Source organism: Phalacrocorax carbo, chromosome 8 (assembly GCF_963921805.1).
Source record: "Phalacrocorax carbo chromosome 8, bPhaCar2.1, whole genome shotgun sequence".
Lineage (NCBI taxonomy): Eukaryota > Metazoa > Chordata > Aves > Suliformes > Phalacrocoracidae > Phalacrocorax > Phalacrocorax carbo.
In genome coordinates this window covers 44456954-44477315 of record NC_087520.1, presented here as the reverse complement: position 1 = coordinate 44477315, position 20362 = coordinate 44456954, and the positions used below count along the sequence as shown (strand labels likewise).

Here is a 20362-nt window from a genome sequence, read left to right as displayed (position 1 = left end):
CGCGCGGTGACGTCAGGGCACCGCCCCGTGCCATCGCCGCCGCCGCCGCCGCCATGTTCCGGAGCCTGCTGGTGGCGGCGGCGCAGCGGCCCCAGGCCCCGGGCGGGCCCCCTCGGCCGGCGCCCCCCGCCGGCCCCGCCGCCGAGGCGCTGGAGGCGCAGTTCAGCTGCCCGATCTGCCTGGAGGTCTTCCACCGCGCCGTCGGCATCGCGGGATGCGGGCACACGTGAGACGGGGGCCGGGGCGGCGGGGACACCCCCACCCCGGCCTGTCCCAGGCCCCGGGGCCGGACCCGCCGCGCTCCCTGGGCGCCCCCCGGGCGCCCCCCGCGCACTGGCACCCTTCCGGGCGTGCTGCCCTGTGGCCCCATCCCGGCACCGGGACCCCCGTCCCACCCCCCCATCCCGACACCGGGACCTCCGTCCCACCACCACCCCTAAGCCCGGTACAGAGACCCCATCCCACCCTCTCAGCCAGGTATGGGGGCCCCTATCCCACCCCCTCAGCCCGACACCGGGACCCCCATCCCACTTCCCCACCATCCAAGCCTAGTTCCGGGACCCCATCCCCATTATTTGGTCCTTCCCGGTACCGGGACCCCCATCCCACCCACCCCCGTCCCGGAACTAGGACCCCCACCCCTCAGCTCGCACCTGGACCCCCCCTTCCAGCCTGGTGCTGGGACCCCTGTCTTTTCTCCTCCCTTCAGCCCGGTACCAGGATCCTCTGTCACCCCTCCAGCCCGGTACTGGGGCCCCCTAGCCCACCCCCCCCCGGGTGGTGCTTGGCCTCCCTCCCTCCTGCTCGGCCCTGGGACCCCCATCCCACCCCAAGCTGCGCTGCCTAGCGTCAGGCACCTTGCCCCCATCCCACCCCCTTCCCCTCCCAGACTGCTGGGTGCTGCCCTGTACCCCCACCATGTCCCCCAGCCCGGACCTGGCATGGAGTCCCCCACTGACCCCTCCAGCCCCAGCCCCCTTCTCCCTCTGTACCCAGACCTGGCTCCTGCCCCCAGGATCGCCCCCAGACTCTGCTCCCAGCACCCCGGCAGTGCCAGCTGGGGTCTCACCGTGGTGGAAAACCTCCCCTGACCCCTCAGTTTGGGCCACCCATAGGTGCTGTGCCTTGCTCCCTGGGGAGAGGCTGCCCGGGGTGCTCCTACATGGCTCCCGCTTGTCCCCCCAGCATTTTGGTGACACCTTGGACCTCTTTCACTGCCCCTTTCTGGGGCACCTTGGTCTCCTGTTGAGGTCACGGCTTTGCACAGTCTTGCTTCCCTTGCATCATTTTGGGGCTGGGGGGTGATGCTGGGGGGCTGGGGCAAGGGGCACTGTGACTTTGCCCCGTCGTGGCTGCTCCCAGTGCAGCGGCAGAGGCTTTAGAAGCGTTTCATTCCCCCATTCTGGGTGACGTGAGCTGGGTGGGCAGGCAGAGGGGACGGGGATGCTGTGACGATTGACTTTGTGGGTACTCAGCCGGTTTGCCTCGTGCCCAGGGGCACCTTCCTGAGCTTCCTCTCTGCTCTGATTTCTCATCTGCGCTCCTGCAGGCGTGAGAACCTTGGGAGGAGGTGAGCCAGGCTCTGAGGAGCTCGCTCGCTTTATTCCTGCGTGGCCTGGATGCTCGGCACCAGTTTTTGGTCTGGCTCCATTCATGTCTGCTCCCGGCTGTGGATCTCAGAGCAGCGGCATTGTCTGAGCAGTGGCTGCGTGTGGAGGGAGCTCCTCTGGGGCTTGGACTGTACCTGCCCTCCCCACACCCTCTCCCAAACTCCCAGTTCTGCCCAGTTCTCCCAGTGGGGCTGCCGATCCCTGAGTTTTGGGGCTGCCCTTCAGCCTGGGGTGCACAGGAAGCCCTGAGAGCGGGTGTGCCCCAGGGCTAGGGTCCCGCTTCCCCTCCTCCTCCTGGGCTGGGCCGCTCACCGCTGCTCTCTGTGCCCCCAGGTTTTGCGGGGAGTGCCTGCAGCCCTGCCTCCAAGTGCCGTCCCCGCTCTGCCCGCTCTGCCGCATGCCCTTTGACCCCAAGAAGGTGGAAAAAGCTTCCAGTGTGGAGAAACAGCTGTCGTCCTACAAAGCTCCCTGCAGAGGCTGCAGCAAGAAGGTAAAGTTCACAGGGGGAAGGCTGCCGGTCCCCGTCCTGCGTGGGCACAGCTTCGTTTGGCTGCCGATGCCGCAGCCGTGGTGCTGGGAGAGTGAGGCCACTTGCTTTGCGGAGTCCCCTGTTCGGTGGGTCCCCAAACGGCGCCTGTGAGGTGTGGTGTCCCCTGCGTGTCCCAGCTGCTGCCCTAAGCTGGGGAGCAGGGCTGCGTGGAGATGAAGGCACTCTCTCCTCGCTGCCTTTGTCAGCAGACTGGAGCTATTATTAGACAATGGGGACCTTCAAAGGCAGGCTGAGGTTTTCCTGCAACAGGGGAGAGGCTGAGACAAACCAGCTCTGCTGCTGCTTCTGATGAGGGTAAGGACTTAGTCCTTGCTTAAGGTGCCATGATCCTGACAGCCGCAGGGGAGCTGAACCAGCAGCGTGGCTTGGCCCAGCCCGGGGCAGTCTGGGCTGGGACGCTTCAGGGACTGGCCATGATTCACGGTGCGTCTGCGCTGATGCATTTTCTGGCTTCCGTTAACTTCGGGGATCTTCTTGTAACGCCCTGGGTGCGGCCCAGGAGCGATCCTGTACAGTGTCAGAGCAGTTTGGGGTTTCTGCCTGTCAGCAGTTCCCCTTTTGCAAAGAAAAATGGAGCAAATGCTACAATAATGCAGCGTGGGTGGCTTGTGTGTGACCTCTGGGGACACGTGCAGTGAGCATGCAGCCCCACATCTCCGTCCTGTGAGGAGGGACAGGCTGGCGCAGCGTTCCTGCGCTGGTGTGGGTCATCCTGCATAGAGCAGTGTTCGCTCTGACGTCGGTCGACCAAAACTGCTCTCCCAGGCTGTGGCAGAGGCTCCAGCGCTGTGTCCGGAGGGTGTTCCTGCAGCCTCTGGGAACGTTTCTTCTTCCCTTGTTCTCCAGGTGACCCTCGCAAAAATGCGTTCTCATGTCTCGTCCTGTGCGAAGGTGCAGGAGCAGATGGCCAACTGCCCCAAGTTCGTTCCAGTTGTCCCCACGTCCCAGCCTATTCCCAGGTACTGCCGCGTGCTGGCTAGGGAAACATGTCCCTCCTTGCAGACTTCACCGGCGCTCCCCTCCCTTATAAACCCTGAAATCCAAGCATGTGTTTTACTTTCCCCTGGGCGATCACAGGGAGAAACATCAGCACCTTTCCCTCCTGGCGTCAGCAGCCCCTGCGCTGCCCTGTGTTTCCGTGCGTGACGTGGGAGGAAGGACTGACCAAACCAGGGTGGTTCAGCTTGTGGCTGGAGTGGGAACGGGGGAAGCTGGGTTAGTTTGGGAAGAGTTGATCCAGTCCCTTCCCCGGGGATCTGAGCTCGTCCTTGCTCTCTTTAGCAATATTCCCAATCGCTCGACATTTGTGTGCCCGTACTGTGGGGCCCGGAACCTGGACCAGCAGGAGCTGGTGAAGCATTGCATGGAGAACCACCGCAACGACCCCAACAAAGTGGTGAGCAGTGCTGGGGCAGGCTGGTTCTGTGCGGGGTAACTCCTGGAAATCCAAATACACCGTAGGTGATACTGCATCTGAGGCCACTGGCACACAGAGCTGCTGCTGCACATGAAGTACAGCTGTATTTTCAGCTTGTTTAGTTTGCTTTAAATCCTTTTGATGGGAGGCGGGGACCTGCCTCTGCTTGCTTTGCTAGAGGCTCTCCGGAACGAGCTGCCTACCTCCCCCTGTGCCTGCGAGCTGGGTGGTGCAGGATTTCCTCTCCCCCATCCCTGCTGGGTTGACTGAGGTGGGGAACTTGCAGCTCTGGTGCGGTCTCAGAGGTGTTTGTGCATGTGCAAGTAACTTGTCAGGGGGCTAAAAGCAACTGTGGCCACATGCCAGAGGGTCTGTGCACCAAGGGATCTGCTGGGGGGAGTGGGGGGACCCTTATTTAGGATATCCTCTGCAGGACACTCTCTGTGAGAGAGGGGCACTTCTATTTACTTATCCCTTGTGTTGTGGCTGCGCCGGCCTTCCCAGGAGGTAGAGGCAGAGGAGTCTGTGCCCAGAGTCACGGTTCCCCTTTGTCTCTGCCCGCTGCAGGTGTGCCCAGTCTGCTCAGCCATGCCCTGGGGTGACCCCAGCTACAAGAGCGCCAACTTCCTCCAGCACCTCCTCCACAGGCACAAGTTCTCCTACGACACCTTCGTGGTGAGTACGGCCCTGAGCCGAAACAGAGTCATCTTCCCCTTGCCCTGCCCTCAGCGGCTGGGAGGTGAAACCAGCCCTTCCCTTCCCGTGCCACGACCAGCCCGTCCCGCCGTGCAGCCCCTCGGGAGGGGAAGGGGATGGATCCTCCTTTGGGCTTTGCGGGAGGCACGCAGCACACGTGCAGCCCTACTTGGGAGACCCCCTCGGGAGTGGGGCTGGGCTCCCCAGGGGGTGCTCGAGCTGGTCATCGTCAGGCACGCCAGGAAAAAACATCTCTGAAGGAGGAGGGGGAAATGTTACGCTCTCTGTGAAGATGGGTTATTGTTTCCTCCGCCTGCTCCACTAAACTCTTCCCCTGAGGAACTGTAACACAAAAGCCCTTTTCTTTGAGGCTTTCAGAAGTAGTGGGAGAGGAGTAGCCCATCCTCGGGGCTTGGGGGTGCTGGCTGCTGCACGTGGGGGACATCCACGGCTGCCCTCTCTGACCCCTCGCTGTGTGGGGTAAGGGTGTGATTGCCCAGCCTTGGCTGCAGGGACTGAGGGGAGGTTTTGTTACCATCCTGCTTTTATTGCAGGGGCATTAGACTTTAGGGAAAGGAACCTCCAGCTATTTACAGGGAAATATCCCCGCTTAGGGAGCGATTGCTGTGTTGCATAAACCCAAACTGGAGCACTGGAGAAGCCTGTGGCTTTGCTAGAAAGCTTTGCCCTTTGGCCGCAGCTCCTTGCATGGGCGTGTTTCATCCCTGCCCACTGCCAGGTCTCAGAGCAGGGCTGACAGTGGCAGATTACAGGCAGGAGAGGGACCGTGGGTGCAAAGGACACCCCAAAAAAGCATGGCGTTCCTGGGACCTGTTTGCCAGAGGAGATGGAGGCTCACAGCCTCGGGAGGATGATGAGCAGGAAGGGCTCCACACCACAGCCAACCCCATGCTTGACTGGAGGCTGCGTGGCCCGGCCCTGCCAGCTCTCCTGACCGCCCCTCTCTATTGTTTTTCTTTTTAGGACTATAACATCGATGAGGAGGCAGCGTTGCAGGCTGCCCTGGCGCTGTCGCTCTCTGAGAACTGAGGGTGGCTGTGGAGCATCGGTTCAGATCCCCATCACACCTGCATCTCCTTTTGCACACTCGGCCTTCCTACCAGGGCGGCACGGAGCTCATCAACCCCCCCCGGCACCCCTGGAGACCCGCTGCCGCCTCTCTTCCCTCTCTTCTCTGGGCAAATACCACCTTGTTTAAGGAGGTGGAGTCTCTTCAGTGTTGCGCCGGACCGGTGAGCGAGCAGAGACGTCTGCTACTGGGAGAAGAGAGGAGTCGGCACCGAAGGGCTGGGATCGTTCCTCGGTTAAGCATTTCATATCCGTATACGGATTATATATACCTGTATCCAGATCTATTTATTATTAGATGCTTTTTGGCACCGTCTGTCTTCACGCTCTCTGTTGCAATTGAATAGGTACGTGAAACTATGATGCGTTTTAGGCAGAAATGCCCTAGTTTGAAACTGCAATCACCCATGTCCTTTTTGAAAAGGAAGAAAATGGCACGGAGCATCTTTTTTTAAACCCTACAAGGCTATTTCCAGAGACGTCGGTCTGTCCCGTTCCCCGCGCTGCAGGCAGGAGCTGCCTCCTTTGTCTCCTACTGCGCAGGCCAGGCTGAAGCCCGGGGCGAGACGGCTGCCCTCGCATGCCCTGTGATGGCAGTGGGTTCGGAGGAGTCCGCGGGGATGGTGCCTGGCGTCCAGTGAAACTCTCACCTTCCTCGTTTTGTACCGGCTCTTGTGATACTGAGATCTTGCATTTTTCTACGTTGATCGGCATGATGCCTTTTCCACGTTTTATAGAGCGGGAACAGAAGCTGTTACTCTTCACACTGCAATATCCGTCACTGGGACAAGAGTATTTTTATGGAACATTATTAAGAAAGTATATTTTTTAAAAAAAGAACCCAAACAAACGAACATGCTGTGGATTTGAAATCGGGTGGGAGGCAGGAGCCAGGCCCCGGGCCAGCGGGTGGGACTCTGGGGGGGGCTGTGGGGAGCGTGTGGGTGTCCTCGTCGGTTATTTCTGGGCCGTTCCCTTCCCTTGTCAGCACGTTTCTCCGCAGCGGGTGGTGAGGGAGGAGAGGCAGGAGGCGCGGGTGCCGAGCGGCTCGCCCGGCTGCCTTTTCAAGGAGCAGCAGCACCGCTTGCGTTCTCCAAGAGCTGCTTGGCCGGCCGTGCTCTCTGAGCTGCTGGCCCTCTCCGGGACGCGTGGTCGGGCTCGGGATGGCTTAACCCTTGCAGGCGGAGCTCCGTGGCAGGGCTGGATGCGGCCGCGGGCGGGGAGCGGCGGGTTTCTGCCTGCGAGCGTGCGGTGAGGGAGCGGGGAGGTTCGTTGTGGCGTGCTGGCGCTCGGTGCCGAGCAGCTGGGTTGTGTCTGGGCTGTGGGTGTGCGGGAGGGGTGTCTGCCCGTGCAGGATCCCATCCCCGACGCTGAGCATCCTGTCCCCTGAAATAAGGGATTGCACATCCCTTTCCCAGGTCTCTCCCTGGGATTAGGGCTCACCTGGGCAGATGTTGATCCGAGAGATGCTCCATAGCATCCTGGTGATCTCTCCCACCTGGTCCCCTTCCTCTCTGCCCTGCCTGTTGCTGGTGGAGTTTGCTGCTGGGCTGGGAGAGGGTGGAAGGGAGATGTCCTCCTCCAGGCCTTGGGCAGGCTGCTGCCAGCCTCAGCACGGTGCCCCTGTGCAGCAGAAATTGCATCCCATCTGAAGGGACGCTGCTGGTGCTGGGGGCGGGGAGCTTTGTGCTGGGACCCTGCCACCCTTTGGGGTCACAACAGCAGCAAGATCAGGCCAAGGCTCACGGTGAGGAACGGCGAGGAGGTGGTGATTCACGATACCCGCAGACCTGCCGTGATGCCTTCCAGCAAGGGTTTGCAGTGAAGAGGTGTGGGAGAGCAATCTCTGCATGTCCCTGCTCGGAGAAGCGCCCTGCCATGGGTTATCCAAGCCCCTGGCTCCAGCTGTGCTCTAGCAATACTGTCTTGGTTTTTAACTTTTGATTTAAATAGTACTGGGTGTTTTCTGGGGGCTGCGAGCTCCCCTGTGCCGCCGGCAGCCCCACGAGGAGTGTGCAGAGACCATCCGCTCCCCTGGCAGAGGACAAGAAAAGGGCTAGAGCTGCTTTGCTCCCCTCAACTTGAACCAGGCTAGAGAGGAGGGAGGGGGTCTTCTCATACCAGCATGGCGTTGCTACATGGCCCTGGTGGGATGGAGAGCACTGGCATCTCCCAAAAGGAACCCAAGAGGGTTTCCCTGTCCCCTCCTCAGCTGGGACCCTCGGGTCCCGGCGCAGCCTCCATCAGAGCTCACTTGCAGAGAGCTCCCTGCCTCTGGGACAGCACTATTAACCTCTCTGTCTCCTTCCTTCCTCCTCCTCCTCCTCTTCCTTTTTGCCCCACAACGCCAGAGGAGGGGCAGCAACAGCTGCTTTTGTAAAGCACTTTAAGGCCCAGGGTGCGAGGGCGCAGGCAGGCGCTGCGCCGCACGGGCACCCCCTGCCTCTCCCCGCTTTGCACGGGGGCTGGGGTCCGGCTCTGCCCGCTGCCAGCCGGGCCGCGCCGGGGCTCCCACCGTGCCGCCGGCCGTGCTCCTCCGTGTGTTACCCGCGCCTTTTTGCATAACTAGAACTTTTAATGAGACCTACTGTTTTTTGAACAAAATCAACAACGTATTTGTAGCAAACCATTTTTCTCAATAAAGGCAGTTTCATCCGCAGGTGGCCTCCCTGTGCGCTCTCTGCCGTGGCTGCGGGGTGCAGGGCTCAGCTTGCGGCGGGTGCCCCCCAACCTTGGCTTATCTGGGCTGCTCCTTCTCCTAACACTGGGCTCATCTTTACAGCTTCATCCCCAACTCATTGACTCCTCCCATTAACGGCAGCGGTGCCGCTGCTGCCGTGGGGTTTGGCGATGCCATTTCACCACCCCAGCCCTCCTCCCTGCCTGGGGCTCCCCCAGCCCTTTTCTTCCCCCAGATCAAGCACTTCACAGCCCGCTGTCCCAGTGCTGGCTGTTGCCAAACCTGCCAGGGGGATCCCCCTGCACCCCCCAGCTGCGTGTGCCGCTGCCAGCAGCTGTGTCCTGGTGCTCGGAGGACGGGTGGAGGACGCTTGGCACCACGCGCCGTCCCCCAGAGCCTCGCTGGGCGCTGGCCAGGGGAATGCGGCGGGTGTTTCTTCTCCGGGTGTCCCGGGGAGGTGTCTTGGCTCCGAGCCCCCGTGGGGCTGTCGGGGTTCCCCAGGGGCACAGGCTGGCTCTGCGCAGCGCATCCCTCCAGCCTGGGGCATGGACTGCACCTGTGTCCCCCTCCCTGAGGGACCGATCCTGGGGGCAGCTGCTGGTGTCCCCTTGGAGGGGTACGGGGGATCACCCTTGTCCTGGCGCTGGCCAGGGCGTGGCTACTGTCCCCGGGGGCAGTAAAAGTCTTGGGGATACAGTGGCCAGGGCTCATCTTCCCAAACAGCCCCTGCTAGGCGTTCTGGGAGGGCACTGTGGCGGAGGGGATGGACGTGTGGCTGTGCAGCCCCACTGGTGACTGCGCCTATCCCTGTGAGGAGAAGGGGTGTCGGGGGGTCCCTGTGAGCCAAGGTGCCTGCCCCATCCTACCCTGGGGGGAGTCACGCCGGGTGCGAGCCAGCCCCACCGGGCAGGGGGATGCTGTGGGCGGCAGGAGCCCATCTGCGGGGCATGTGGGGTGGCCGTGCTGGGGGACAGGGCTGTCTCCAACGCCGTCCCTTGCACCTGCAGCGCTGCGTGCTGGCGGCCAAGGCCAGCCCTCGGGCAGCGGTTGGCCCCGGGGCTCCCCGGGGGCTGCCCATGCTAATGAGCCCCGGGGCCTTATGGCACCTGCTGGCACCCGCGGGGACACGGCGCGGGGACACGGCACAGGGACACAGCCCTGCCTGGCCTGCCCATCGCCATGCCCCGCTCCTTCCTGGTGAAGAAGCCCTCCAGCACCCGCATCCCCAACTATGGCCAGCTCGACACCCGTGCTCACGGTAAGGCTGCACAGCTCCACCTGCACCAGGGACCCCAGGACCCCCCTCAGCTCCTGCTGCCACCCCATGCTCGGCGGTAGGCAGGGGGTCCCCGGCTGGCCTTTGGGTGATGACCTGTGCCACGATGCCAGGGGACCCCCTGGCTCTGAGCTCCCTGCTGCCAGCCAGGCAGAGATGCTGGTGACAATGCTGGGGATGGGTGAGAACTGGAGTCACCCGGAGGCTTTCCAAGGGCTGGGCATGTGGGAGCCTCCCCTCCAACATACCCCCATCCTCCCCACCCATATGGGGGTCCCTGAGCTGCTGGGGGTGGGGCAGGAGCAGGTCAGTGGGTGCTTGCCAGCATGGTGTCTGCCTCCCCCCAGCCTTGGGGATGCCCGGATTTTGGGGTTCATCCAGCCCCAGGTGAGCTGGCACCTGGCACAAGCTGGGCTCCAGCAGGCACTGGGGGTGTCTGTGACTCTCCTTTAGGGGGGAAGGACTGGTTTTGCAGTGGGTGCATTGGTTAAGCCGTGCCTGCTTCAGCAGAGGGGCAACCTGGTGCAGATGAGCCCCTGCTGAGTGCCTGACCCCTGGGGAGCCCAAGGGACCGGGTGGGCATCCTGGCTGCCATCCCTCATCCCTTAACCCCACTCCTCGCCCCCACAGAGCTCGACAGCTTGTGTGACTGTGGGGGGCTTCTCTCCCAACGCTGCCACCAGCCCCCTGCGCCCCCTGCTCCCCCCTGCCTGCAGGACCACCTCCTCACCTGCTTCGCCCTCCCATTGCCCCCTGACGCCAAGGCTCCCCCTGTCCCGATGGGCACCCGGAGCCCAGGCACCCCCCTGAAGGACACCCAGACCCTCAACCTGCCCCTGCGGCGGCGGAGCTTCAGCTGCCGGCACTGCACCCGGGCGTACGCCAGCCTGGGCGCCCTGAAGATGCACATCCGCACCCACACGCTGCCCTGCCTCTGCCGCCTCTGCGGCAAAGCCTTCTCCCGGCCCTGGCTGCTCCAGGGACACATCCGCACCCACACAGGTAAGGATGGGACCCCCCCGCCTGCTGCTGGCCCCGCCGGCACTTCTGCTTTTTGGGGTTGATGGGTGCAAAATCGCCGTCTGTCTGGGCTCAGCATCGCTTGCTCTCTGGGAGGGACCTGCCTGGGGTGGGCGCAGCGGGGGATCCCGGTGCTGGCTGGGGTGCTGGCACACACCCTGAGTCCTGTGGGACACCCCACGGCAGGCGCCACTGTAATATTGCCCATTGGGAAGGCACTGATGGGACGTGGGGTCTCCTGGGAAGCACTAGGGGGTCTGGGATAGACATGGGGAAAGGATGAGAGCAGCATGGGAGTGGACAGGGCTCAGGGGTTCGGGGGGATGTTGGATATGGGGGTGGCCCTGACCGCATGTCCTGCAGGGGAGAAGCCCTTCACCTGCCCCCACTGCAGCCGGGCCTTCGCCGACCGCTCCAACCTCCGCGCCCACCTCCAGACCCACTTGGACATCAAGAAGTACCGGTGCCGCGCCTGCGCCAGGACCTTCTCCCGCATGTCGCTGCTGGCCCGGCACCAGGAGGGGGGATGCTGCGGGGCATCCTGAGCCTCCCACCCTGCCACACACAGCCACCCCGGGGAAGGCAGCAAGCCCCCCGCCATGCCATGCCATGCAACACCCCAAGAAGGGACACAAGAGCATCGGACGGGACTGCCTGGACTGTCGCAGCGGGTCACCGAAGCCCTGTGGCTGTTCTCTGGTGCCTTTGGGGCTGGGGGACACGGTGCCTGGCCCTGTTCCCCCGCTGCTCTCAAGCACTGGGGAGGATTCTTACCCCTCACATTGCAGGAGACATTAAAAGCGGAGCCAAGCACCACGGGCATGAGTGGAGAAAGCATCCCTTATTGCTGCTGGGGCTGTCCCGGCTCGGCTGGCATCGTGTCCCGGGGCAGGATCCGTCTGGAGCCCGGCTGCCAGCCCTTCTGTGTGCTGGGTAGAGCATCCTCCTCCCTTTCCTGCATCCCCCTGCCTGGAAAACAGGGATGGTGCTGCTGAAGGATGGAGCAGGGCCTCTGGCTGGCCTCATGCCCCCCAAAAAAAGGGACGCGGTGGCCTTTTGGGCTCGGGGTTGCATGGCCCCAGTGCTGTGCCGGGGTCTGGGCAGGCCAAGAGGGGCTGGGATGGCAGAGACAGTGGGGACAAAGACACCCCGCAAGTGGCCCTGAGCATCCCCGTGGCAAGGCTCAGGGTGATGGTGGTGGGACCATCCCTGCCGCGGGGGTCCCGGCGCCCTGGGACAGTCCCATCGCTGCTGCTGTCACCCCAGGCACTGGGGCATGGGGCGGGGGATGGTTTGGGTGGGTGCCGGAGGAAGCCGCCGCGTGCGCCCCGTGCTATTTGCAGCTCTGCCCGGCTAAATCAGGCCCCGCACCTGTGCCGGCGGCGGGGGGAAAGAATCCCACACCCCAAAATAGCTGCATGCCAGCCCCTCCCCTCCCGCCCATGGAAAATGCTTATAAATACCCAGGGGGTGGGGGCACGGCTGGGGAGCCCCCACCCCACCCCCAAGGGGGTCCCCAAAGCTCCCTGCTGTGGACAGGGGTGGGATGGGGGAGGGGGATGCTGCTCACCTCATCCTCCCTGGGTGTTTATTCAGGGTGGGGTGGGACCCACGCCCCCCCCACCCCCCCCCCCCCGACTCAGGGTGACCCCCTGGGAGCAGGACTGAGCCCGTCAGCCCCGCTGTGTCACCCACGTGCCCGGTGTGTGCCCCCCGCCACCCCCAGGCACCCGGATTTGTGGGATATTTTCCAGTGTGAGTGAGTGACCGGAGGATAAAAATAGTGCTGGGGGGGACAACACACGTGGCAGGACCTGCCTGGGGGTGCCCATGGGGGCAGCTTGGGGCCACCCGGGGGAGTGGTGTTGTCTCCCAGTCCCTGGTGCACTGGGTGCGCTGGGATCACGGCGAGCGCTGTGGGGGACTGGGAGCGCTGAAGGGACACCAAGGGCACCGGCAGCACTGGAGGGGCACTGGGATAGTGGGGTACTGGGCATACTGGGAACACTGGAGGCCCTGAAGGCTCTGGGAGCGCTGGGGGAGTATTGGGAATATTGGGAGCAGTGGGGGGCGAGGGGCACAGGGGTTTTGGGAGGACTGGAGGGGTACTGGGGACACTGGGCAGTGCTGGGATAACTGGGAGCACTGGGGGTATTGAGGGTACGGGGAGCCCCGGGGTAGCACTGGAGCACTGGGGTGTTGGGGGTAGGGGGGTGTTCGGGAGCACTGGGGGTGGGGTACCGGGAACACCCGGACCGCTGGCTCGGCCCCGCCCCCGCCAGCCCACAGCGGCGCATGCGCAGTTTCTTCCCGACGCGAAGATGGCGCCCCCGCAGGCCCACCCCAGCGCCGTCAGGGGGCGGGGGGAGGCGGGGCCACTCCGTGGTCCGATCGCTTCCATTGGGCACCGGGTGCCGGGCGTTGCGGCGCCGGCCAATGGCGAGGCGGAGACCGGCCACTGGCGACGGCCACGGGGGTGGTACGGGGGCGGGGCTTGAGGCCGGCCGCACGTTGCCGGCAGCGCCCCGGGAGCGGCGGCGCGATGGCGGGGGAGCGGGGGCTCGCCGTGGTCACCTGCACGGCCCCCGTCAACATCGCCGTCATCAAGTACTGTGAGTACCGGCGTCCGCGGGCGGGCGGCGGCGGTCCCTGAGGCCGGGATCCCCTCCGCGTCCTGAGGAGTCCCCGGGGCGCGACTCCCGGGGGCGGCGGGGGGCGGGCAGGGCGGGTTTGGCACCTGCCTGGGGGTGGGAGTGAGCAAAGACGGCGTGACAGGCTTTGCCAAGCCGTGCCATGCTGTGCCGTGCCATGCCGTGCCAAGCCATGCCCACTGGTGCCATACCAAGCCGTGCCATGCCGTGCCATGCCGTGCCATGCCGTGCCGTGCCATGCCGTGCCATGCCATGCCGTAGTGTGCCAAGCCAACCCATGACAAGCTGTGACATGCTGTGCTTCGCCATATCGTGCCGCTCCGTCCTGTGCTGAGCTGCGCCATGCCAAGCTTTGCCGTGCCAAGCTGGGCCATGCTGTGTTGTGCCTTGCCATGCCTAGTAGTGTCATGCCATGCCGTGCCATGCCGTGCCATGCCATGCCGTAGTGTGCCAAGCCAACCCATGACAAGCTGTGACATGCTGTGCTTCGCCATGCTGCGCCACTCTGTGCCGTGCCATGCCGTGAAGTGCCCAGACAACTTATGGCAAGCCGTGCTGAGCCGTGCCATGCTGCGCCACGCGGTGCTGCACCATGCCAAGCTCTGCCGTGCCGTGCCGCGCCGTGCCAGGCTCTGCTGTGCCATGCTGTGCTGTGCCATGCCGTGCTGTGCCATGCCATGCCAAGCTGTGCCATGGTGCGCCGTGCCATGCTGTGCCATGGGGTGTTGTGCCATGCCAAGTCACGCCATGCCATGCCATGCCGCACTGCACTACGCTGCGCTGCGCCATGCTGTGCTGTGCCACGCCAAGCCGCACCATGCCAAGCCGCACCATGCCGTGCCGTCTCTTGCAGGGGGCAAGCGGGACAACGACCTGATCCTGCCCATCAACTCCTCCCTGAGCGTGACGCTGCACCAGGACCAGGTTGGTTTGGGGGTCAGGGTCAGGATCAGGCCCCTCTAACCCCCAGCCCATGCCCGGGGGGTGCTGACCCCTCACCCGCCCTGCTCACCCCCCCTCTCCCTGGCAGCTGAAGACCACCACCACGGCCGCCGCCAGCCGGGATTTCACAGAGGACCGGCTGTGGCTGAACGGGGAGGAGGCCGATGTGGGGCACCCGCGGCTGCAGGCCTGCCTGCGGGAGGGTGAGCGTCCCCCCAGCCCGTGCACCCGTGGGGTCCATGCGGTGTGTCCCCCACACCAACCCCCCCCGCCTGGCTCCTGTCCCCTCGCAGTGCGGCGCCTGGCCCGGAAGCGCCGGGGTGACGATGCCGAGGACGCGGCACCGCTCAGCCTCTCCTACAAAATCCACATCGCCACCGAGAACAACTTCCCCACCGCCGCCGGCTTGGCGTCCTCCGCCGCCGGCTACGCCTGCCTGGGTGGGTGAGCGGGGACGCGGGGGGCACCAGGAGGGGTTGGCGGGGGTGCCCCCTCCCCTGACCCCGTCCTCCTCCCGCAGTGTCGGCGCTGGCGCGGCTGTACGGCGTGGAGGGCGAGCTGTCGGAGGTGGCGCGGCGCGGCTCGGGCAGCGCCTGCCGCAGCATGTTGGGGGGCTTCGTGCAGTGGCAGCGGGGCGAGCGGCCCGACGGCAGGGACAGCCTCGCCCACCAAGTGGCCCCCGAAACGCACTGGCCGGAGCTCAGGGTCCTCGTCCTCGTGGTGAGGGGCTGGGGAAGGGGCACGGCTGTAACCCCAGCTGGGAGAACCCCAACCCGGGCTCAGGGCATCTCCCTCGCTGGGTCTGGGGCCTCAGAGGGGGTCACGTCCCACCCTCTGTGCCCCCCACCCAGGTCAGTGGGGAGAAGAAGCAAGTGGGCAGCACGGCGGGGATGCAGACCAGCGTGGAAACCAGCCCCTTGCTGAAGGTAGGGGGCAACGGGCCTGATCCTGCTGCGGGCAGCTGCCTGCCTCCTACCTGCAGGCAGGGTTTGGGGTCCCGTTTCCCTTGGGGGGGACATTTTTCCACACTGGGGGGCACGGAGGGAGGGCAGCGGGTCTGTGCTTGCGATGCCACCCAAGCGAAGCCCAAAGGGTTGCGGTGCCACGGGTGTTCCTGAACTGGGGTGACCGTGACCCGCGTGCCGCGGCAGCACCGGGCAGAGGTGGTGGTGCCGGAGCGCCTGGCCCTGATGATACGGCACATCCGCGAGCGGGACTTCGAGGGCTTTGGGCAGCTCACCATGCAGGACAGCAACCAGTTCCACGCCACCTGCCTCGACACCTTCCCCCCCATCTTCTACCTCAACGACCTCTCGCGGCACATCATCGCCCTGGTACACCGCTTCAACGCGCACCACGGCCGCACCAAGGTACCGGCCGGCCTCGCGGCGCTCCCAGTTTGCTGCGGTGCTGTGGCGGTCCTTCGCCAGGTCCCCATGTCGTCCCCTCCCCAATCCCGCCACAGGTAGCCTACACCTTCGACGCCGGCCCCAACGCCGTCATCTTCACGTTGGCCGACACCGTGGCCGAGTTCGTGGAGGTGGTGAGACGCAGCTTCCCCCCCACCACCAACGGGGACCAGTAAGGGCAATCCCATCTCTTACTGGGGCGGGGAGCGGGATGGTGGGGGCTGCGGGCAGGGACTGAGCGCTCGGCCGTGCCGCAGGTTTGTGCGGGGGCTGCCCGTCGGCTCGGCCTCGCTGCCGGAGGAGCTGCTCGCGGCCGTGGTGACGGAGCCGGTGCCGGGGGCTGTCCGGTACATCCTGCACACCAAGGTATGGGGCTGGAGGGGGTACAGGGGGAGCGGGGGGGCAGGGGGACCCCTCTGCCCAGCCTTTGCGGTGAGGCTCTGGTCCCATCCCCGGGGGGGTGTGTGGGACCCCATCCCTGTCCCCAGGGGTGCACAGGACCCCATCCCCAGGGGTGTGTGTGGGTCTATGTCCCCCTCCCCAGGGATGTGCAGGGGGCCCCATCCTTGTCCCCATCCCCAGAGGGGTGCAGGGGCCTCCATCCCTCTCCCCAGAGGTGAATAGGACCCCGTCCCCAGGGGTGTGTAGGGGCCCCCATCCCTGTCCCTGTCCCCAGCGGGGTGCAGGACCCTGTCCCTAGGCATGTTCCCCCTGGCGTGACCAAGGAGGTGGCTTTTTGAGGTCTGTGGGGCCCAGAGCTGCCCCACAGCCCCGAGAGGGGAGTCCCTGCAGGGATGGTGCCAGGATCTGGCCCCCGCTCCCCCTAACCTGTTCTCTGCCCCACAGCCCGGCCCCGGACCCCAGCTCGTGGATGACCCCGGCCAGCACCTCCTAGGAGCGGATGGGATGCCCCACCGCCGCGCCTGAGCCCCGGGGACGCCGGGGACGCCGCCGGGGACAGCCGTGCCGCACCGTTGGGGGGGCTTGTCTGGTGCCACCTGGGGGGATCAGGGTGCTGAGCTCAGCCTGGTGCAAAGCTGTCCCCAGCCCCAGGGTGGGGTGTGACCCCCGGGGCTAGCTTTTACTCTTTTGTAAGGAAATAAGAGGTTTTCCGACTGCAGTGCTGTTTTGGGGTGTTTGGGCTCCATGGGGGGGGGCATCACCAGCCTAAAGGTGGGGGGTGGGAAACGGGGCCGGTGCCTCCGAATGGCTGTGCCTGGGACTGATCCTGTCCCCCATCACCCCATGTGTCCCTTGTGGGGCTGATCTGTCCCCCTGCACAGCCCCTGTCACCCCACATGGCCCCTGTCGTCCCCCCCCATGTCCCTTGAGGGGCTGGTCCTGTCCCCTGTCCCCCCAGTTGTCCCTGCTGGGACTGATCCTGTCCCCCCACATGGTCCCTGTCAACCCCCGTGTCCCTTGTGGGGCTGATCCTGCCCCCCCGGACTGCACTGATCGTGTCCCCCAGCATCACCCTTGTCACCCCGACATGTCCCCTGTCCCCCGTGTCCCTTGGGGGCAGGTCCTGCCCCCGCATGGCCCCTGTGCCCCGGTGTCCCCTGGCCCAGGGCCGGTGCTGTGTCCCCTTCACTGGCGAGGGTCCCCATGGGGGCGTGGCCTACAGGAGAGGGGGCGTGGCATCAGGCTAGGGGGCGTGGCATGCACTTGGTTACATTGTAGCGCCGTATCGGCCTTCCGGGTCGGGTTGAGCCTAACAGAGCCGAGCCTAACAGAGCCGAGCTTAGCCATGGGGCAGATCGAGTGGGCTATGTGGGCTAACGAGCAGGCGCTGGCGGCCGGGCTCAGTGAGTGGGGGGGTTCTCGGAGACGGGGGGGAAGGGTCCGGGGGGGTGGAGGGGCTGGGGGTGCAGGGGATGGAGCGGCTGGGGGTGCAGGGGGTGGGGGTGCAGGAGTACGGGACTTTGGGGGGGCGTGCAGGTGTGTGATGGGGACCTGGGAGGTGCAGAGGGTCCCCTGAGCACCCCCGCCCCGCGCAGGGACCCCCGGGACCCCTCCCCCGGCCCCGGGTGTCCCCGCACCGGCCCGGTGCAGCCTCTGTCCCCCGGGTGCAGCCCGCGGCTGGAGGAAGTCAGCGCCCGGCCCCGGGGAGCCCCGGGGAGGGGGGGGTCCGAGCCCTTGGAGAGGGGTCCATAGAGGCACAGCCCCTCTGGGGGCGGGGGCAGCTCGGGGGGTCCCGGCCCCGCCGGCCGGGGGGCGCTGGGGGCTTCCGGGGTGGCGCAAGTGGGAGGCACCGGGAAGTCCCGGCCCCGCTGGGGATGCGCAGGGCTAGAGCCTCTTCCTCCTCCTCTTCTTCCTCCTCTTCTTCCCCCTTGTCCTCATCTCCCTAGCTTCCCTGCCCACGCAGGGCAGCCAGAGGGGAGCAAAGCTCGTGGGTGGAGGTGGCATGTGGCCATGGGGCCAAAAACGGCCCCCCAAAGCCCCCCAGCCCAGAGCCCCCCCAGTTCCCTTCCCTGAATCCAGGAGTTTGCATCCCGGCTTTGGGGGGCTGTATCCCGGGTTGGGGGTTTGTATCCTGGGTTTGGGGAGCTGTATCCTGGGTTTGGGGAGCTGTATCCCGGGTTGGGGGTTTGTATCCTGGGTTTGGGGGGCTGTATCCTGGGTTTGGGGGGCTGTATCCCCGAGCAGGGACCCCACCAGCCCCGCTCTGTCCCCACAGTCATGCTGACGGGCGGGATCGTGGCCGTGGCGGGGCAGTTCAAGGGCTGGTACTTCGCGGCATACGCCATGTATCCTTGCGGAGAGGATGCCCGAGGCTGATCTGTGGGGAAAACCCTGCACTGATTCGGGTGGGAGGCATGGATGGGGGGGAGACATCATCCTCCTCCCCAGTCTGGGCCCGAATCACTTTTCCCCTCCCCCAAACAGCCCTTTTTTGGGGGTGAGGGTTGTGCCTAGGGACTGATCCTGGCCCCAAGCACCCCTTTCCTTGACACACCCACCCCGCAGCGTGGCAGGCGTCTTGGTCTGCCTGCTCGAGTACCCCAGGAGCAAGCGGAAAAAGGGCTCCACCATGGAGAGATGGTAAGTGATGTGTTCCTCCCCCCCCCCATATTGGGGGTCCTGATATCCCCCTCCCCCAGAAATACAGGGATATGGCACCAGGGTCGGGAGCAGTGGGGTGGGAGCAGAGCTGGATCCCACGGGTGGGTTCTCTGGGGCACCCCATGCAGGGACAGCGTGGGGATGGGTGCCCCTCGGGGTTGGGTGCCCCGTTTGGGGGTGGACACTACCTCTGACCCCCCCAGTGTCGCTCTGCAGCGGCCAGAAGTACATGACAGCGGTGGTGAAGCTGTTTGGGCCCCTCACGAGGAATTACTACATCCGAGCCATCCTGCACGCTGTGTAAGTGGGGTGTGGGGTCAGGGCGGGGGTGCAGACCCCCCCAGGTTCCCCCTGAACCCCCAGTCTCTCACACAGCCTGGCCGTCCCTGCTGGTTTCCTCCTCTCCACCATTCTGGGCACCGTCTGCCTGGGCATCGCGAGTGGCATCTACCTGCTGGTGAGTGCAGAGCAACTTTGGGGTGCTGGGGGCCCAGCTAGAGGAGGGACCCCCCCCTGACGGCCCCCCGGCTTTGCAGGCAGCAGTGCGTGGGGAGGAGTGGAGACCCATCGAGCAGAAGCCCCGGGAGCGGCCGCACGTGGGGGACACCATCAAGCAGCCACCCAGCAACCCCCCGCCCCGGCCCCCCGCCGATGCCCGCAAAAAGCAGCCGGTGGAGGTGGGGGGTCAGGTGAACCCCATCCCTGTCGAGGCTGAGTAACGGGGGGGCCTCCTGCTGCTTCTGTGCTGCTCGCGCTCCCGCTTCCCAGCTGCACCCCGGTCCCTCGGGGGAAACTGGGCTCCTTGGTTCCTGGGGATCCCCAAGTCCCCAGGGATGCTCAGCGCCTTGGCGGGTCCCCAGCTCTTGGGGATGACCAAATCCCTGGGGAGCACCAGCTCCTCGAGGGATCCCCAAATCCCCGGGGATGCTCAGCTCCCTCCGGAGTCTCCCGCTCCCAGAGGCTCCCCAGCTCCTGGGGATCCCCAAATCTCTGAGCGCTCCCCAGCTCTCATGGGCTCCCAGGCTGCTGGGGGTCCCCAAGTCTCTGGGGATTCTTAGCTCTCTGTGGGCTCCCCAGCTCCTGGGGATCCCCAAATCCCTGGGGGTGCTCAGTGCCCTGGGGGATCCCCAGGTCTCCAAGCAGGCCCCAGCTCCTTGGGAGACCCCCAAATCCCTAGGGAACCCCAGCTCTTTGGGGAATCCCCGGCATCCCGGGAGGTCCCCAGGCTGCGCAGCCCCACAGGGCCAGGGGGGATCAGGCAGCTCTGCTCCCTGCACCGGCTCTTGCTGTTTTTTGCCACTTTTGCTGTTGCAATAAAAAGTGGGAAAGGCACCGGCTCCCCCTGCGTCCTGCTCCCCTGGGGGCGTGTGGGGGGCTGCGGCTGCTGGGTTTGGGTTTGGGGTGGGTTTTAAGGACAAACAGCCCAATTATGGGCAAACCCTGTGGAGCAGCAGGAGCTGGGGTGGGGGAAGGCAGAGTGTGGCTGCTGCAGGGCCGTGGCCCTCCTGCCATGGGGAGGGGGGCAGGGGGAACCCCCACACTGCTGGGCCCTCCTGAAATCTTCCGTGGGCCCAATGGTGGGGTGAAGCTGGGGGGGGGACATGCACGGTGGCACGTGGTCCCCAGGAGTGGATCTGCACCCCAGCTGCACAGCGTGTCCCAGAGGAGCCCCCAAAGGCTGGTGTCACCCCTGGTGGGGGTGGGGACAACACATTTCCCTTCCCACGTGTGGGTGCTGGAGGGCATCTGGGTGTGACATGGGGGGCACAAGGAATAGCCACATCCATGTGCTGGGGAGGGGGGGTGACAAATCCCTGACACCCCCACCCCCCACCTTGGGCATCAGCTGCTCTGGGCACCCCCTGCCCCCCACAAGAGCCGTGGTCCGGTGAGGGGTGCAGCTGCCCCAGAGCACCCGTGGGTGCTGGCAGGGCACGTGGGGCAGCCCCAGCAGGGGGC

The 20362-nt window shown here is 65.3% G+C and overlaps 4 protein-coding genes across 8 annotated transcripts; all 4 read left to right on the top strand.

Moving 5' to 3' along the window:
• Positions 1-26: 26 nt before the first annotated feature.
• Positions 27-8021, top strand: RNF166 (ring finger protein 166). 3 transcript variants are annotated; one of them, XM_064459762.1, is made up of 6 exons: positions 27-226; positions 1944-2100; positions 3007-3119; positions 3442-3556; positions 4145-4252; positions 5258-8021. In XM_064459762.1, exons 1-6 carry the CDS (start codon positions 54-56, stop codon positions 5321-5323), a joined length of 732 nt encoding a protein of 243 aa, XP_064315832.1. In that variant the 5' UTR covers positions 27-53; the 3' UTR covers positions 5324-8021. The 3 variants fall into 3 exon arrangements, with proteins under 3 accessions (XP_064315832.1, XP_064315833.1, XP_064315834.1); XM_064459763.1 differs by having other exon boundaries at positions 57-185; XM_064459764.1 differs by lacking the exon at positions 27-226 and adding an exon at positions 378-477.
• A 1162-nt stretch (positions 8022-9183) lies between these two features.
• Positions 9184-10953, top strand: SNAI3 (snail family transcriptional repressor 3). The gene is made up of 3 exons (XM_064459933.1): positions 9184-9300; positions 9949-10320; positions 10702-10953. The coding sequence occupies exons 1-3, from the start codon at positions 9222-9224 to the stop codon at positions 10881-10883; spliced, it is 633 nt and encodes a 210-aa protein (XP_064316003.1). The 5' UTR covers positions 9184-9221; the 3' UTR covers positions 10884-10953.
• Positions 10954-12816: 1863 nt separating this feature from the next.
• Positions 12817-16460, top strand: MVD (mevalonate diphosphate decarboxylase). The gene is made up of 10 exons (XM_064459754.1): positions 12817-12950; positions 13843-13913; positions 14020-14134; positions 14225-14371; positions 14452-14651; positions 14783-14857; positions 15083-15301; positions 15397-15512; positions 15598-15706; positions 16187-16460. Exons 1-10 carry the CDS (start codon positions 12881-12883, stop codon positions 16265-16267), a joined length of 1203 nt encoding a protein of 400 aa, XP_064315824.1. The 5' UTR covers positions 12817-12880; the 3' UTR covers positions 16268-16460.
• A 536-nt stretch (positions 16461-16996) lies between these two features.
• Positions 16997-19735, top strand: LOC135314820 (cytochrome b-245 light chain). 3 transcript variants are annotated; one of them, XM_064459756.1, is made up of 6 exons: positions 17000-17145; positions 18018-18087; positions 18308-18382; positions 18620-18703; positions 18779-18860; positions 18940-19735. In XM_064459756.1, exons 1-6 carry the CDS (start codon positions 17088-17090, stop codon positions 19120-19122), a joined length of 552 nt encoding a protein of 183 aa, XP_064315826.1. In that variant the 5' UTR covers positions 17000-17087; the 3' UTR covers positions 19123-19735. The 3 variants fall into 3 exon arrangements, with proteins under 3 accessions (XP_064315827.1, XP_064315826.1, XP_064315825.1); XM_064459755.1 differs by having other exon boundaries at positions 18607-18703; XM_064459757.1 differs by lacking the exon at positions 18018-18087 and having other exon boundaries at positions 16997-17145; positions 18607-18703.
• The last annotated feature ends 627 nt before the right edge of the window (positions 19736-20362 follow it).

What these genes read in the sequence shown, in the direction of transcription:
- RNF166 (XM_064459762.1), top strand. Translation starts at nt 54, where the DNA reads ATGTTCCGGAGCCTGCTGGTGGCGGCGGCGCAGCGGCCCCAGGCCCCG. An exon ending in ATCGCGGGATGCGGGCACAC is followed by an intron (nt 227 to 1,943) that starts GTGAGACGGGGG and finishes CTGTGCCCCCAG; the next exon opens with GTTTTGCGGGGAGTGCCTGC. An exon ending in GCAACGACCCCAACAAAGTG is followed by an intron (nt 3,557 to 4,144) that starts GTGAGCAGTGCT and finishes TGCCCGCTGCAG; the next exon opens with GTGTGCCCAGTCTGCTCAGC.
- SNAI3 (XM_064459933.1), top strand. Translation starts at nt 9,222, where the DNA reads ATGCCCCGCTCCTTCCTGGTGAAGAAGCCCTCCAGCACCCGCATCCCC. An exon ending in GCTCGACACCCGTGCTCACG is followed by an intron (nt 9,301 to 9,948) that starts GTAAGGCTGCAC and finishes TCGCCCCCACAG; the next exon opens with AGCTCGACAGCTTGTGTGAC. An exon ending in ACACATCCGCACCCACACAG is followed by an intron (nt 10,321 to 10,701) that starts GTAAGGATGGGA and finishes CATGTCCTGCAG; the next exon opens with GGGAGAAGCCCTTCACCTGC.
- MVD (XM_064459754.1), top strand. Translation starts at nt 12,881, where the DNA reads ATGGCGGGGGAGCGGGGGCTCGCCGTGGTCACCTGCACGGCCCCCGTC. An exon ending in CGCACCACGGCCGCACCAAG is followed by an intron (nt 15,302 to 15,396) that starts GTACCGGCCGGC and finishes ATCCCGCCACAG; the next exon opens with GTAGCCTACACCTTCGACGC. An exon ending in GGTACATCCTGCACACCAAG is followed by an intron (nt 15,707 to 16,186) that starts GTATGGGGCTGG and finishes TCTGCCCCACAG; the next exon opens with CCCGGCCCCGGACCCCAGCT.
- LOC135314820 (XM_064459755.1), top strand. Translation starts at nt 17,088, where the DNA reads ATGGGGCAGATCGAGTGGGCTATGTGGGCTAACGAGCAGGCGCTGGCG. An exon ending in TACTTCGCGGCATACGCCAT is followed by an intron (nt 18,088 to 18,307) that starts GTATCCTTGCGG and finishes CCCACCCCGCAG; the next exon opens with CGTGGCAGGCGTCTTGGTCT. An exon ending in CGAGCCATCCTGCACGCTGT is followed by an intron (nt 18,704 to 18,778) that starts GTAAGTGGGGTG and finishes TCTCTCACACAG; the next exon opens with CCTGGCCGTCCCTGCTGGTT.